General features: G+C 37.8%; 1 protein-coding gene across 1 annotated transcript in view; it reads left to right on the top strand.

The window, feature by feature from the left end:
• Positions 1-13,530, top strand: part of LOC308487520 (uncharacterized protein C1orf21) — a 199,476-nt gene that overhangs the window by 170,097 nt on the left and 15,849 nt on the right. Inside the window, exons 4-5 of the mRNA XM_081025863.1 lie at positions 3,472-3,548; positions 10,942-11,002. Of these exons, the coding sequence (XP_080881989.1) occupies positions 3,472-3,548; positions 10,942-11,002 (138 nt within the window). The remainder of the gene's footprint in view (positions 1-3,471; positions 3,549-10,941; positions 11,003-13,530) is intronic.

Below are 13,530 nucleotides of genomic sequence, written 5' to 3'. Positions count from 1 at the left end.
AAAAATGCCAGACACAAAAGGATATATATATACATATACATATATATACATATATGATATACATACACATACATATATACATATATATCATTTATCATATATATGATATATATACATATATATGATATACATATATATATACATATACATATATATATGATTTCATTTATATGAATCTAAAAAAGACAAATTTGTAGAGAGACAAAGCAGACCTGTGGTTTCCTGGGGCTACAGATAAGAGCAGGAAATAACTGCAAATGAATTTGAGGAAATCTTTAGGGGATGATAGAGCTTTTCTAAAACTGGATTGTGGAAATAATTGCCCAGCTCTATAAATTTACTAAAATAATTTAATCATACATTAATAATGGGGGGATTTTATGGAATATTAATTGTTCCGCAATAAGGTAGCTAAATATCTTAAATAAAGCATAGAGCATAATTAAATAATCGATGCTTCCTCTCTATGCAAAGAAGACACTACAGTCAAAAGTGTGGCCTGTGGACCCTAAGGGTCCCAGAGACATTCTCAGTCCTCAAGGTCATTTTCCTAATAATAACTGAGAAACTATTTGCCTTTTTTTTGCTGTGTTGACATTTGCTCTGATGGCGCAAAAGCAAGGGTAGTAAGACTACTCGTTATCACAAATCAAGGCAGTTCCACCAAATTGTATCAATAGTCATTGTGTTCTCCACGACCAGGCATTCAGTGGAAGAATGCATTCCATTTTCACTTAAGAATGTCCCTGATAAAGCAGTAAAAATTATTTAATGTTATTATTAAATCTCGCTCCATTATTAAAAACATGCATATGTTTTTAATAATGTATGAGGTGATATGGGAAATAGGCATAAAGCATTTCTTCCTTATGGATGGATATTCAGACTTGAGTATTTGGCAAACCTTTTCTCAAAGATGAATGAAGAGAACCTATGACTTTAAAGAAACAGTTGGCAGTATCTGTTGCCAGTCATAAAACTCAAACACTAAACCAAAATTAGAATTTTCGAAAACATTATACTGCCATGTGCTTGACAGCTTTTGTCAAGACTTTTCTGATGAGATTGATGGTGATTTTAACAAATGTGATTTTTTGCATATTGTATAGTGAAAAGTATCAAAATTTGGAGAATATAGGTAAAGAGGTTTTGATACTAAAAAGTTTGAGAACTGCTGGCCTAGTGGCTAAAAGCATGGACTCTGAGGCCATTCTACTTAGGGTCAGATTCCAACGCTAGGACTTACTATGTTGTGATCTCAAGTAAGTGTTCACTTCTCTACACCTCAGTTACCTCATCTATAAAATGGGGATAATAATGGTACCTATCTCAGAGAGGTACTATGAGCATAAAAATGAGTTCATATATGCAAATTTATGTAAATATATTAAAATGAGTTAGTGTATGTAAATCACTTAGAATAGTGCCTGACTTACAGTAAGTGCTCAGTGAGTTCTTACTATTGAACTTGGTGAATGGTGATTTGTAAAAATTACATTATAAACATAATGGATAGAAATCTCTATGTAATTATATGTACTTTTTTTCTCTAATGGGGCAGTCTAAAGCTGATTTTCCTCCCTTTGCCTCCACCTCACCTTTGATTCTCTTACTTCCTGCAAGTGCAGGAAGTTAGGTGCTGAGGGTGACCTCTTCTCTCGTGAGCAGGAGTGCTCTGCCTATCCACTGTGTTTCTGTTGTTTGGGGGAATTCTTTCTTTTCTTAGCAACCACACAATGTGTTTTTAAGGAAGATTTGGTGAGGCAATGTGATTATGCGGGGCACAGTTTAATACATTGAATATAAACAGAATACCATTTGATGTCATTTGTATCCTTAGAATTGGAAGCTGCTTTCCTGCCTCAGCAATGTTTAAAATTACAACGTATCATTTAAGTTCAACGAGTTTGAGAAATTATGTGACTAGAGAAAAAGTATAAGGTTCTGTTATAATAAATATGTCCATGTTCAATGCTTAATCCATGTCTATAGCAAGTTTAAGGGAGAACATGACAAATTTGGAGGGAATGTACATCTTCTTCGGTCCTGCAGAGAGACTGCATTTGAGTTATTTTTATATCTAATTGTTAAAACGAAGTTAATTATTTGCTGACATAATACATTCATTCTACAAATGTTTAATAAGCGCCTGCCATAAAGGGCCAGGCCCCTAAGCCAGGCACTGTGGCCCCGATGGTAAAGAGAGGACACGGGCTCTGCCCTCCTCGAGTTAGTGCATTAGGAATTTCAAATTGCTTTCCCACCTGCTTTGTAAAAACCAAGGCAGTTCATCTGTTGTTCCCTGACTACATAAGGAAAGGAAACAGTATGTATTTTATGCTTTTTAAATATTCATGAAAACGTTGTTTAGTGGAGGGTAAGGAAAGTAAGATAAACTGCAAAAGAACTGTAATGATTCTTTTCCTAGAGGTTCACAAACAAAAGTACCCTATAGTTTGGAATACTAATGTTATGCAGATAAGCTTGTGTTTGATGGTAAATAACGAACAACCAGGGCATATAACTCATTGGAGTTTCATTGACGTAAATGGCTTTTGCTGTCCTAGGAGAAATACGAATTCAAAAGAGTTCATTTGGGGAACATCTCTTATACGTGCCACACATTCACCCTGCCTTAGGTGAGAATGGTGTGTTGGCCCACACGAGTTGTTACAACTGTCCCTAACCTGGATCTTTAATTATTGCCACACCGCCGCGTTTTGAGATGTATTAAATTGGTTAGAATAGCCTTTCCTTTCACTTTAGGAGTGTTTTGTGAGCAAATGGTAAAGCACCTTGAATATTTTTTAAAATAATAATGTTTGTAAAAGTACAGAGCAGAAGTATTTGAGGTAGTTACTGATATATTGGTATTTTATAATTTGAGAGTTTTTCTTTCCCATGCGGCTGGTTTATTGGGAATAAGAAATCAGATCAGGCTAACAGCCAAAAAAGTGTCTCTTGAATATAGGCTAGTATTGAGTTTTATTAATTCAATTGAATTTAATCCCAATATTTGTTGTGGGTGGAAAATAGTTATTTTTACTCATGTTCTTGTCCCTGTTACTGACAGGGCCTTGTGCAAACTTTATGTCCCAATAACTACGTTTAACCTGAGCAAGTCAGCAATGGCTGTGATTGTGCCACTGCTGCTCTTCTTAACATTAGACTCTTCTGTTCTTTGATTCTCTTACTATTTTCAATAACTCAACCTAGAAATCAAATATTAGTTGCACATAGTCTCCTAAACAGAGTCAGCTGTTATAAAGCGAATTTCTCTCTTCAGGACCATGTTCCCTGTTAAAATATTTGACAGTTCTACCTGGACTGTGTTAACATCTTTGTAAGGACATTTGTCCCTGTGAAGTAACCAACTGTGGCAGCTCCCAGACAAATCTAGCATTTCTGTGATGAAAAATCATGCTATTGTTGAATTGCTGATTCTTATCTTGTCTCTTATATGTGTTTTAGGAAAAAAGTGCCAGTTCCAATGCAAGACTAAAAACGAATAAAGAGATTCCGGGATTTGTTCATCAACCCAGAGCAAAGTAAGTTCTAGATCCTTATTTGTTCTATTGTTCTTAAAGCTAAAAATATTTGCAGGGTGAGTTTCATTTTGCCTACCAGACAATCAAGACTCATTATAAAGCTTCAGTAATTGCAACCAGTATGGTTTAGTCTAACAGAACAGAGAGTCCCTAAACAGACCCACAATGTATGACAGAGCCGACATTTCAGATCAGTTAGAAGGAAATAAAGGGGGATATCTTTATGGCCATGCAGTAGGGAAAGATTTTGACTAAGTCACAAAAGATGCAAATTGTAAGGAAAATGATTAATTATTATGACCGTATTAAAATTAAGAATTTCTGTGTATCAGATATATCAGATATAGTAGGAGAGTAAAAGGCCACAAAATGAAGGAATCGTTTACAATACATAAGTAAAATACAGAGAACTCATGGACAAACAGGCTGAAGACCTGAATGACCATTTGAAGAGGAAGCAGCAGGGTGCCAAAAACAATATATACACATTTTAAGACAGGAAAAAACTGTATTAAATTGTAATACTCAATATATACCGATAACAAAAGATGAATACAAGTCATGTGTATACATTTTTTTGGCACCCCCCAGTATATGCAAAAAAGTCACTTCGTATCACAAGGTTAGCAAACATTTGGAAGTCTGACAATACAAAAGATTGACCAGAATGTGGAACAGACGCACTCTTAACTCCTGCTGGTGGGTATATAAATGGATACAATTACTTTGAAAAACAGTTTGTATTATCTCGTAAAATTGTACCTACTCATACCTTCCCTGCCTCAGCAACTTCACTATCAGGTACATATTCTAGAGAAATCCTTGAACATGTGTGCCAGCACAAATACCCATGGCAGCATTGTTTTTGTGAGCTCTTAAAGGTAAAACCCGAATGCCCATCAAAAATATATTGGCTACCAAAAATGTGGCATAGTCTTATGACGAGAATAGTACATATCTGTGGAAATGACTGAGCGATAGCTACTTATATGACCACGGAGGAATCTCATGAATGTAAGGTTGTAGCAGTATCTGCTTATATATTGTTTCATTCATATAAAGTTCAAAAACAGGCCGAACTTAGCAATACATATGTATGTAGAAAAACAATAAAGACAAACAAGAAAATGAAAAAGCGTTAAGTGTAGAAGAGCAGTTCTTTCTGACTGGATGGAAGACAGTAGGACCATGGGTTCCGTTTCTTTATCTGAGTGGTGATTACATGGCTGTCCCTTTAATTACTATTATTTAAAAATGCACAAATAACCTTATATGTTTTCTTTTCTATGTGTTATGTATTTCACAATTAAACAGTTAAAGAGAACAATGAGTGGTTTTCTAGATTGTTCTAGAACTGAAAATACCTTGGTGATAAAACTCACTTTGTGTGACTTTGAAGGTACCTCCCGTTTCTTCAAAGAGGCTCTGTTATCCCAGAGGCTGCAAATCTTTTTTGTGGGGTTCCCCCTAAATATGAACAAATTCTCTGGGGGTCCTGATCACGCTAGTACATTTGACACAGTCACACCCCCACCCTAAAATAAATTTGACCATTACATATATGTAATAGTTGCCCCACAAGTTAAAATCATAAGCATAAGAAGTTGTGACCCGCGTTCCTCCCAGAAAATTGAGACAAAAATAACCTGGTCCATAATCACGTTAACCTGGCTCAGTGTTTGGAATTGCTGTAGCCATGGCTACCGTGATATGGCAATTAAGACTCTTCAGGGGGCGGTGAATGAGCTCAGGGGTTTCATTTTTTTAATATCAAAAAAAAAAACTAGACACCTTAAAATCCACTTATCATTTACAGTGTCTGTATAACGGCCCAACCGGTTTTTGCAGCCTTAGGTAAATGCTGTGCTGTAATCACAAGCTCCCTAGTCCACTTCACTGGTAATCACTTTTATCTACACTAACTTTATCTGCCTTTAGGGATCCCAGATATACAGTGACAGAACCAAATCATCTTTTCAGCCAAGCCGTCCGAATATGTGCTATTTTTCAATGTTTCCCTTATCTATGAGTTCTAAGGAGAGGCTGGATTAGGGAGGATTTCTTTTTCCTTTAGAGCGAATACGTATTTAACTTGGACACCCTGAAACAGCACACTTTGCAAACTGGCATCAGCTGAAGCTCTCAGAGAAGCTGATTAAATTGGCGTATGTGTTTACATTAAAATTATGAAGAAAATCCTCTGTTTTCCACACAGCAGCATGCTCGTGTGTGTGTGTGTGTGTGTGTGTGTGTGTGTGTGTGTGTGTATTTTAAATTGTGAGTCAGAATGTTGGGTCCCTGGAATTCAACTAAGAAATCTATCTGGAGGGCCAAGACTAGAGGTTTACTTTTCCTACTTGCTGACATATTTATTATGTAGTTGTATAAAATAAGATAATGAGGGTTTTTTTCCCCCATGAGTGGAAGGACAATCTCATACCAGACAATAGCTGATTTATTAATACTGTGTTTCTCCGAAAATAAGACCTAGCCGGACCATCAGCTCTAATGCGTCTTTTGGAGCAAAAATTAATATAAGACCCGGTGTTATTTGACTATAATGTAAGACCCGGTATAATATAATATAATATAATATAATATAATATAATATAATGTAATATAATATATAATATAATAATATAATATAATGAATATAATATAATACTGGGTCTTATATTAATTTTTGCTCCAAAAGACGCACTAGAGCCAATGGTCCAGCTAGGTCTTATTTTCGGGGAAACACGGTCATGGTCCTCATCTTTGATGCAACACATAAGAACACATTCTTACTGACTTTGTGGTCTCAGGAGAATGACCTAATGTCTTTGAGCTTCAGTTTTCTCAGAGAGAAAAGGAGGTGAGCACCCCTATCTTATAGGACTGGAGAGTCAACAAAATAATGTATGCCAGTGCTTATCACAGTGCCTGGCACTGGGTAAGAACATCTTGATTAGAAACCATCCAAATGCCCTTTAACAGGAAATTGGGTAGATGCACTACACTATATTCACACAATGGAATATTAAAGTTAACATTCAATGAGTTCACCTGAAGTTAATATTTAAATTAGTGAAAACGAATGTACTACAGCAATTCCCAATGCTGGATGGATCCTAGCAATAGAATGCTAGAAGAAATGAGTGAGCCCCGAAAGATTGCATAGAGCATGATGCACTCTTTGAAAAAAACAGTGAAGAACAACTAAAATAAATCAGATGCATGGGTTAGCTCTAGGTTGTTGTCCAGGTCCCAGCTTTTGTTTTTTGTTTTGGTTTCATGGCCTATTACACTATTTGTGAAAAACAAAAGCATTAACGAACAAAATAAAAGCGAGCCATGCATGAACTACTAGCAAGGGAGTGTCACGATGTGAAGATTAGAACTAACCCACTTCCCTGAGGTCCAGTTGAAAAACAACAATGATGATCAGGAAGAAATACCTGTGTTCAGGCCGAGATTTGCCGGGAACCCACTGAGTAATTGGATTTCATTTTTGCAGGTGAATTCTTAAGGAAGGAGGACCTTGCCCTCTCATACTTTTGTGGCTTCAATTTTTATTATTTGGAAAAAATGTTTTTAAGTCACTAAACATGAAAGCTAGGTATCTTTCAGCTCTTCAAGCTCATTTTATCTACCTTACCTTCGTTAGCGTACTTGTCGTTAGGATTCCATCCTGTGACTATCCCTCGTCTCATGGAGCTGAGACATCACAGAAAGAGCCTTGGCCAGCTCAGGGTTAACCCACAAAAGCTTTGCCATGCCCACTGGGGGCCACAGGAAGTGCTCCAGGGGAGCGTACTAGGTTTTCCAAGGTTGAATTGTAATTATTAGAGAGAAACGGGAATTACCGAAATTGTTAAGATTTATTAGTTACATTAGGCGCCAACACACAGGCTTTAATAAAAGATTTTTAGATCTAATTAATCTTAGCATCAAGTATTTATACTTCATAAGCAAAAATCATAAGCGATTCAATTATTCTTTTCTAATATCTTTGAGAAAGAGAGAAAGCGAGTTTGCTTTTCCTCCTCCTTGATCCCCACTCACAATCATCAAATTGTGCCTCAGAAAGTATTTTAAGACTGAGAGTCATTACCTAGAGACTGTTTCTCACAGTGCAGTTTATATTCTTGAACTTAAACTAGTATTAACGCCACTCTGTTGAGAAGAGGGCATCCACATTTATCTAGGCGGGAGTTAGAGGATATCGGGTAATTTATTTCCTCAGAGTAAAAATTCTGTTTCTGCCCCTGTTGGAGAGATTTCAGGGCTTCTCTTTGAAACAAATCTATGGAGAACAGCCAAGTAAGCGTCATGATTTCAGGTCCACCACACCTAAGGTGATGCCCAGGTAACAGGGACCTCATGTGGGCATTCGTTCCATCTGGCAGTGGCGGCCATGCTCCCAGGGATACTGGAGTTTATCTGAAAGAACTCATTTAGTACATCAGGATTTGATAATAAATCAAGTCACCCTTCCACTCCATCTTCTGTCTAACACAGTCTACGTGCTGTATTTCAGGGTAGCAAGATAGTGAAGCAGCCTGGTGGGTGACTCTCCCTGGTAGGTTTTTAAGTGAGCCAAAGGCAGGCAGGGAATGTTCAAACGCTGTTAGATGAAGAAAGATTTCTCTATCAGAGGGTATGGACGTAGAAATGTACTTGATTGAAGGCCGGTTGCCTATGTTGAGTTAGAATTATTCCTCAAAGGGCACATGAGAAAATGAAAATGGTAGTTTGTTTCCGGACCATTGTACCCTCTACCCCAGAGTAAGGTTAATATTTAGTTCAGGATTCAGGTGGGGTTGAAAATATACTGTTTTGGTTTGTCTAATTACTTCTGGGTTGGGTGGCTTTTGTTCAGTTTGTTTTGATCAAGGGATACTTTTTTTTTTTTTTAATGGTTAGGAAAGATGTCGTAAAACTACTCAAAACTGAAACCATTGAGGTTTTTGTTCTCGCTTGGTCTCAAGCTCCTGATAGGAACACCTGAGCTTGGGCATTCTTGATCACTGGGGTGGCAGACACATTTGCAGAGTTGCTTTTACTTAAGGCTTTCCCTCTTGTTCTGTCTAATGTGCATATGTATGAGTACTAACCTCCCATCCCTGTTTTCACATTCTTGTAATTCAGTAAAGGAATTAGTGGAAGTTAGTAACAGTCATAGAACAGAGTATCAGAAAGAACCTCAGAGACCAGCCTGCTGGTTTTATAGGTGAGGAGTCAGAAGCCTGTACTTTCCCCCTGCTAACACAGTATGCTGCCTCTGAGGGGTCACAAATCAGATTAATTTAAATGGAAATCACTTGGTCAATTAAATATTTGTTGTCCTCCTGTTATATGCAAGGCAATATATGCTAAAACCTCTATCCCAAACATTTCCACATTGAACATCAAATCCTAAAAATGCCATTTGTATGTGTTCTCTTAGAATTTCCTAGAAACAGATAGCTAACTAGCTAACCATATGTGTACGTATGAGTATGTATAATCTTCATGACTTTCGTATTGGGACCCTGAGCTGTCTGGCAACCTTATCTGCTGAGAGCTTGGCCAGGAACAGGTAGGATGCCCAAAATGTGGGTGCCAGAATATTCATATCCTCCGAGCAGCCACAGTGGGTGCCAGAATATTCATATTCCCCACTGACAAGAAACCCCGAATCTCGGCCTTGGAACCTGATCACATAACTTCAGGCACAACTCAACCAAACGTGGCTGTGCTATTTCCAAGCACGGAGTAGAAGCAGCAGCTGGGAAGGAAACCACAGGAGGACTGATACCTCCTCTGACAAGAAGAAATGAGAGAAAGAGCTCAAAAGCAGGCAAAGAACAAAAGCCTGAAGTTCCAGGCCATTTTGCTTCAGAAGGGCCAGCTCTACCCATCATAGAGTGTGTGTGGGGGGAGGAGGGGTTTTCCCAGAAGATTATTGTGATTTAAGATCATGGAAGTGCCCACTAGTCATTAAGGAGAAAATTAAGTAATGTCTGTGATAGATCCTCTATTAAAAGAGTGTGCAGCTTAGAAGACTTACATCCAAAGTGGCTCAAATGAAAAGTATTTGGCGCTTTAAAGAAGTGGAAACCTGAGGAATCTGGGGAAACTCAGCTATGCATACTGGCTTTCCTGTCCAGCCAGAGACAGGAGACTGTTTAATATATTCTCATTATGCCAGAGTCTGCCCCGCCTTTCAAACCTGCAATAAGATAGGGCTTGTTTCTGAAATAGGGCATTTACTTCATTTTAATGATCATATAAAGGACAGCAAAAGTTACATGATATTTGTGCTTTGTAACAGTGAAAGTTGCTGGTCAGATGTTTTTCATGGGTTTCCTTTTACATCAGAGCTGATACCACTGTGCTTCCAGATTTAAAATCTCGGTTTACACACAGGGGAACACCTCCTTGGAGCCCCATTATCTGTCATGGGACGCCTGGAGGGTTTGGGGTCACTCGTGCCACACTTTGCTCACCACACCTAGACTGGAAGGGACGAAACTGTTCCGCAGTCACTCCCCCACACACCCCCAGCCAATACAACAAGCAGACACTAGCAGTAAGTGAAAGAAACACTGTGCAATGTGTCTCTCACCCCAGCATCCGGAATCCCTTGGAACACCCACAACTGCTAATATCTGCTAAGTAGAAACCACAGTCACTGAAACCGTACTGCCATCGAGGTCCCCTCTTCCCCACACCTTTTCCATCTGTGATTCTTCTCTGCTCCCCTTACCTTCTATGCACCGTGTGCATTTCACTAAGTATGCTGTCAAGTGACATAGGACAAGCAAGCACACAGGACAAGTGCTATTCGAACCTGCTTCCTGACTTAGTCCCACATTTCAGGGGGATTTCAGTCCCAGAGAGGTACACGTGCTGTCGCCAATATAGAAGGTGTTCGGGGCCAGTGTCAAGCGCTGAGCTCATTGGCTGCCAGCCCACCCCTAGACAGTCAGCTGAAAGCGTGTTGGTGCTGACAACCTCTGTAAAATGCACCTTTCAGTATAATAACTAGGACATATTTTCTTCTTTACAGTTACACACAGGGTTGAAATGTGCCATGTGCTGCTTGCCTATGCTTTTTTTTTCCGATCACAAATGTGTATCTGAAGAAAAAATTTGGCATGCCCCTCCCAGTACCGTCTCTATAAATAACATGAACACTGAAAGAAAATTGTATTTCTTAAATTATAGGCACTGATAGAGTATTATGAAATGCATTTGTAGGATTACTGTAATAACATTTATCTTTACTATAACTTCAGAGTATTTCAGTGGAAAAGTGCAATAAATAAATGTCTGCCCCAAAGTGTAGAAACTCAGCATTTTTGTTGAGGGAGCCAAGTTTAAGAAAAAAATTGAAATGTGCACTTAAGTTCTCTCTGTTTTTCAGCATGCACACCTCTGAGAGCCAACAAGAATTCTTCAGGATGCTGGATGAAAAAATTGAAAAGGTAAGAAGTAAAAGATGAGTACGTAGTTCTAGGGAAATATGCTAACTGCCTCATGAGTTAGGATAACAACATTCTGATTTCTGTTACAAAGCTGTTCTTGTAAGGGGATGAGAGAGGGTTAAAAACAAAGTACCCTCCCCCCCACACACACACACACAAATGTGGTTCTGAGACTATTTAATGTGTAATAGACTTCCCAGATCCTGTACTACCGTTGATCATTAACGGACGTGTGTAGAGCCAGATAGAGACTAGTAAGAGGCTTTGTCTAGAGATAGTGTTCCTATGACTCTGTGTTATCTGCACTTGAAGCCCTGCTCTGACCTCAGACCACAAGCAAGAGGGTAACTGCCAAAACATACCAATTACCTACTGTATGCCTGACCCAGCTCTGGAGTGCTTTACAGATATCACCTAGGAGTCGCCATCAATGCCTGCCTCAGGGTAATGGCAGCGAGACATGTGTTATCTGCATTTTACAGACAAGGAAACTGAGGCTCAGAATGCTTGAGTGACTTACCCAGGTTTGCAAGGATAATTATAATAATAATAATAATAATCGTTATTATTGTTATTACTATTATTATTTCATTATTCCCCGTCTCTGTGGTTCCAGAGAGGAGTCTCCAAGTTGCTTCTCTAGGAATGTGTGGGTTTTTTTACATTGACAGTAAGATACAGAGTTGATCCGCGTGGAAATCGCACTTAGAATCTCAGAGGGCCATATGCTAATCAACTGAATGAAGTATGAACTGTGGTCATAATTACAGGCTTACGTACTTGTAGGATTTAAATTCATCACTGCAGAGGGGTGCATTTTAACTGTTAAAGTTTTAAATCTGAGTATTATCATTTGAAAGCTGTATTGTGAAGAAAAGTGAAATCATAAATTCAGAACATATCACCACTATGGTTAAGGCATCACAGGCCAATTTTACCTTTGAAAATTTTTGCTTTAATTCTTGTTTCTTTTTTACTTTTTGTGGTCCTTTTATCTGAGCATTTCTACATGAATTTCTAAGTTATGATATATGTCACTCAGGGGAAGATAATAAAGTCTTAAATTCATCAGTATTTCAGCAGCAGACCCCACTCTAAGATGAACCCCATAAAAGAATAATGGTATAATCTTCTAATGCACCATTAAAAGACCAGCTAATACTACCAGAGTGAAAAACAGAAATGGTAATTAATTAAAATGGTAGTTTCATCTATGGTGCTCCCTGACTATGCATAAATACTCATTTAGAAGTGTAATTTTTTATTTTTAGTGAAATTTTGGCTTATGCATGACTTTTTAGATGGAAAATTTAATCCAGGAGTAATTAACCAAGTTTCACATATTGGTTCAAAAGCTGTTCAACTTGCCGAAACATTTTGTTTTAGTACAGAGAAGCATAAAAAGAAATATTTTGTTCCCACTGTATTGGTGAAGATCTTTTCTTTCTCGGTTTATTTGGCTTTTTTTTCCCGCTGCTAGCTTTTTGGCAACAAAAAGATCTGCTTAGTAGAGGTAGTCTGTAAAAATTGGAACCTGAATTTTAAATTATCTTTGAAACAACATTTACAAACTCTGACAAGGCCCTTTCCTGTGTGTTTTCCATAATTGAAATTCTGCCTGTTTTTACTCAAAATTGAAATGCATTGTTCCCATCTGAAATTCGATTTCCTGTTTTCCTTTTGTATCTAGAGTATAGATTATGATGTGTTTAGCACAACAAAAGCAAAATTTATAACTTGATCATTTATTAGATGGGAACTTCCCTGGATAAAGGAGCATTTGTAGATTCAACATAAATCGTGCCCCTACTATTGAATACATTGCTACTCAAAGAAGAGCTATTGTTTAATCTGTGACATTCACCCAGTTACAGATTTCTAGAGGAATTTTCTATCCTCTCTGAACCAAGCTTTTCCGTTTCTTCTATCTTATTGAAAGTTCATCCTTCGGAATATAGTAAATATGCTATCCTATGTATTACTTAAATATTAAGTCTCCAAAAATTAAAATGTTCCTTCTTAACATATGTGTTTGGCTGATGTAGTCTTCGCACAGTTTATAGAACCCAAATTGGAAGTTGGACTCTTACAAATTATTTTCCTGACTTTTTCCTGTAGCTAATATTTCTTTGGTCCAAGCTAGCATGAGGACAACCATAAATGCAACTCACATCTATTCTTTATGTTTTATAGGGTTGATTGAAAAAAATGATTAAACTCAGAGGGCCATGCTAAAAATTGGAGTCACTCTGAGAGGCCCTGAGTTTTGAGATTTAATCTCTCTCAGAAATGTCCAGGAATTCTTTTTTTCTTCCTTAAATTGATATGAAGCAAAATTGACTGAACCTGTGGAGATTGAAACATGCCATTCCTTGATTCATCCTTTGTATTTACTGAATATCTATACCAGGGGTGTCCAAACTGCGGCCCGCAGGCCAACTGCAGCCCGCAATCTGTTGTTAATTGGCCCGCAGCAAATTCCAAAAATATATTTAGTTTACTTAAATAAACTAGGTGAGGCAATACGT

This window comes from Rhinolophus hipposideros (genome assembly GCF_964194185.1).
Source record: "Rhinolophus hipposideros genome assembly, chromosome: 19".
Classification (NCBI taxonomy): domain Eukaryota; kingdom Metazoa; phylum Chordata; class Mammalia; order Chiroptera; family Rhinolophidae; genus Rhinolophus; species Rhinolophus hipposideros.
Note: the sequence above shows the minus strand (reverse complement) of the source record. Positions and strands in the feature narration are given on the sequence as shown.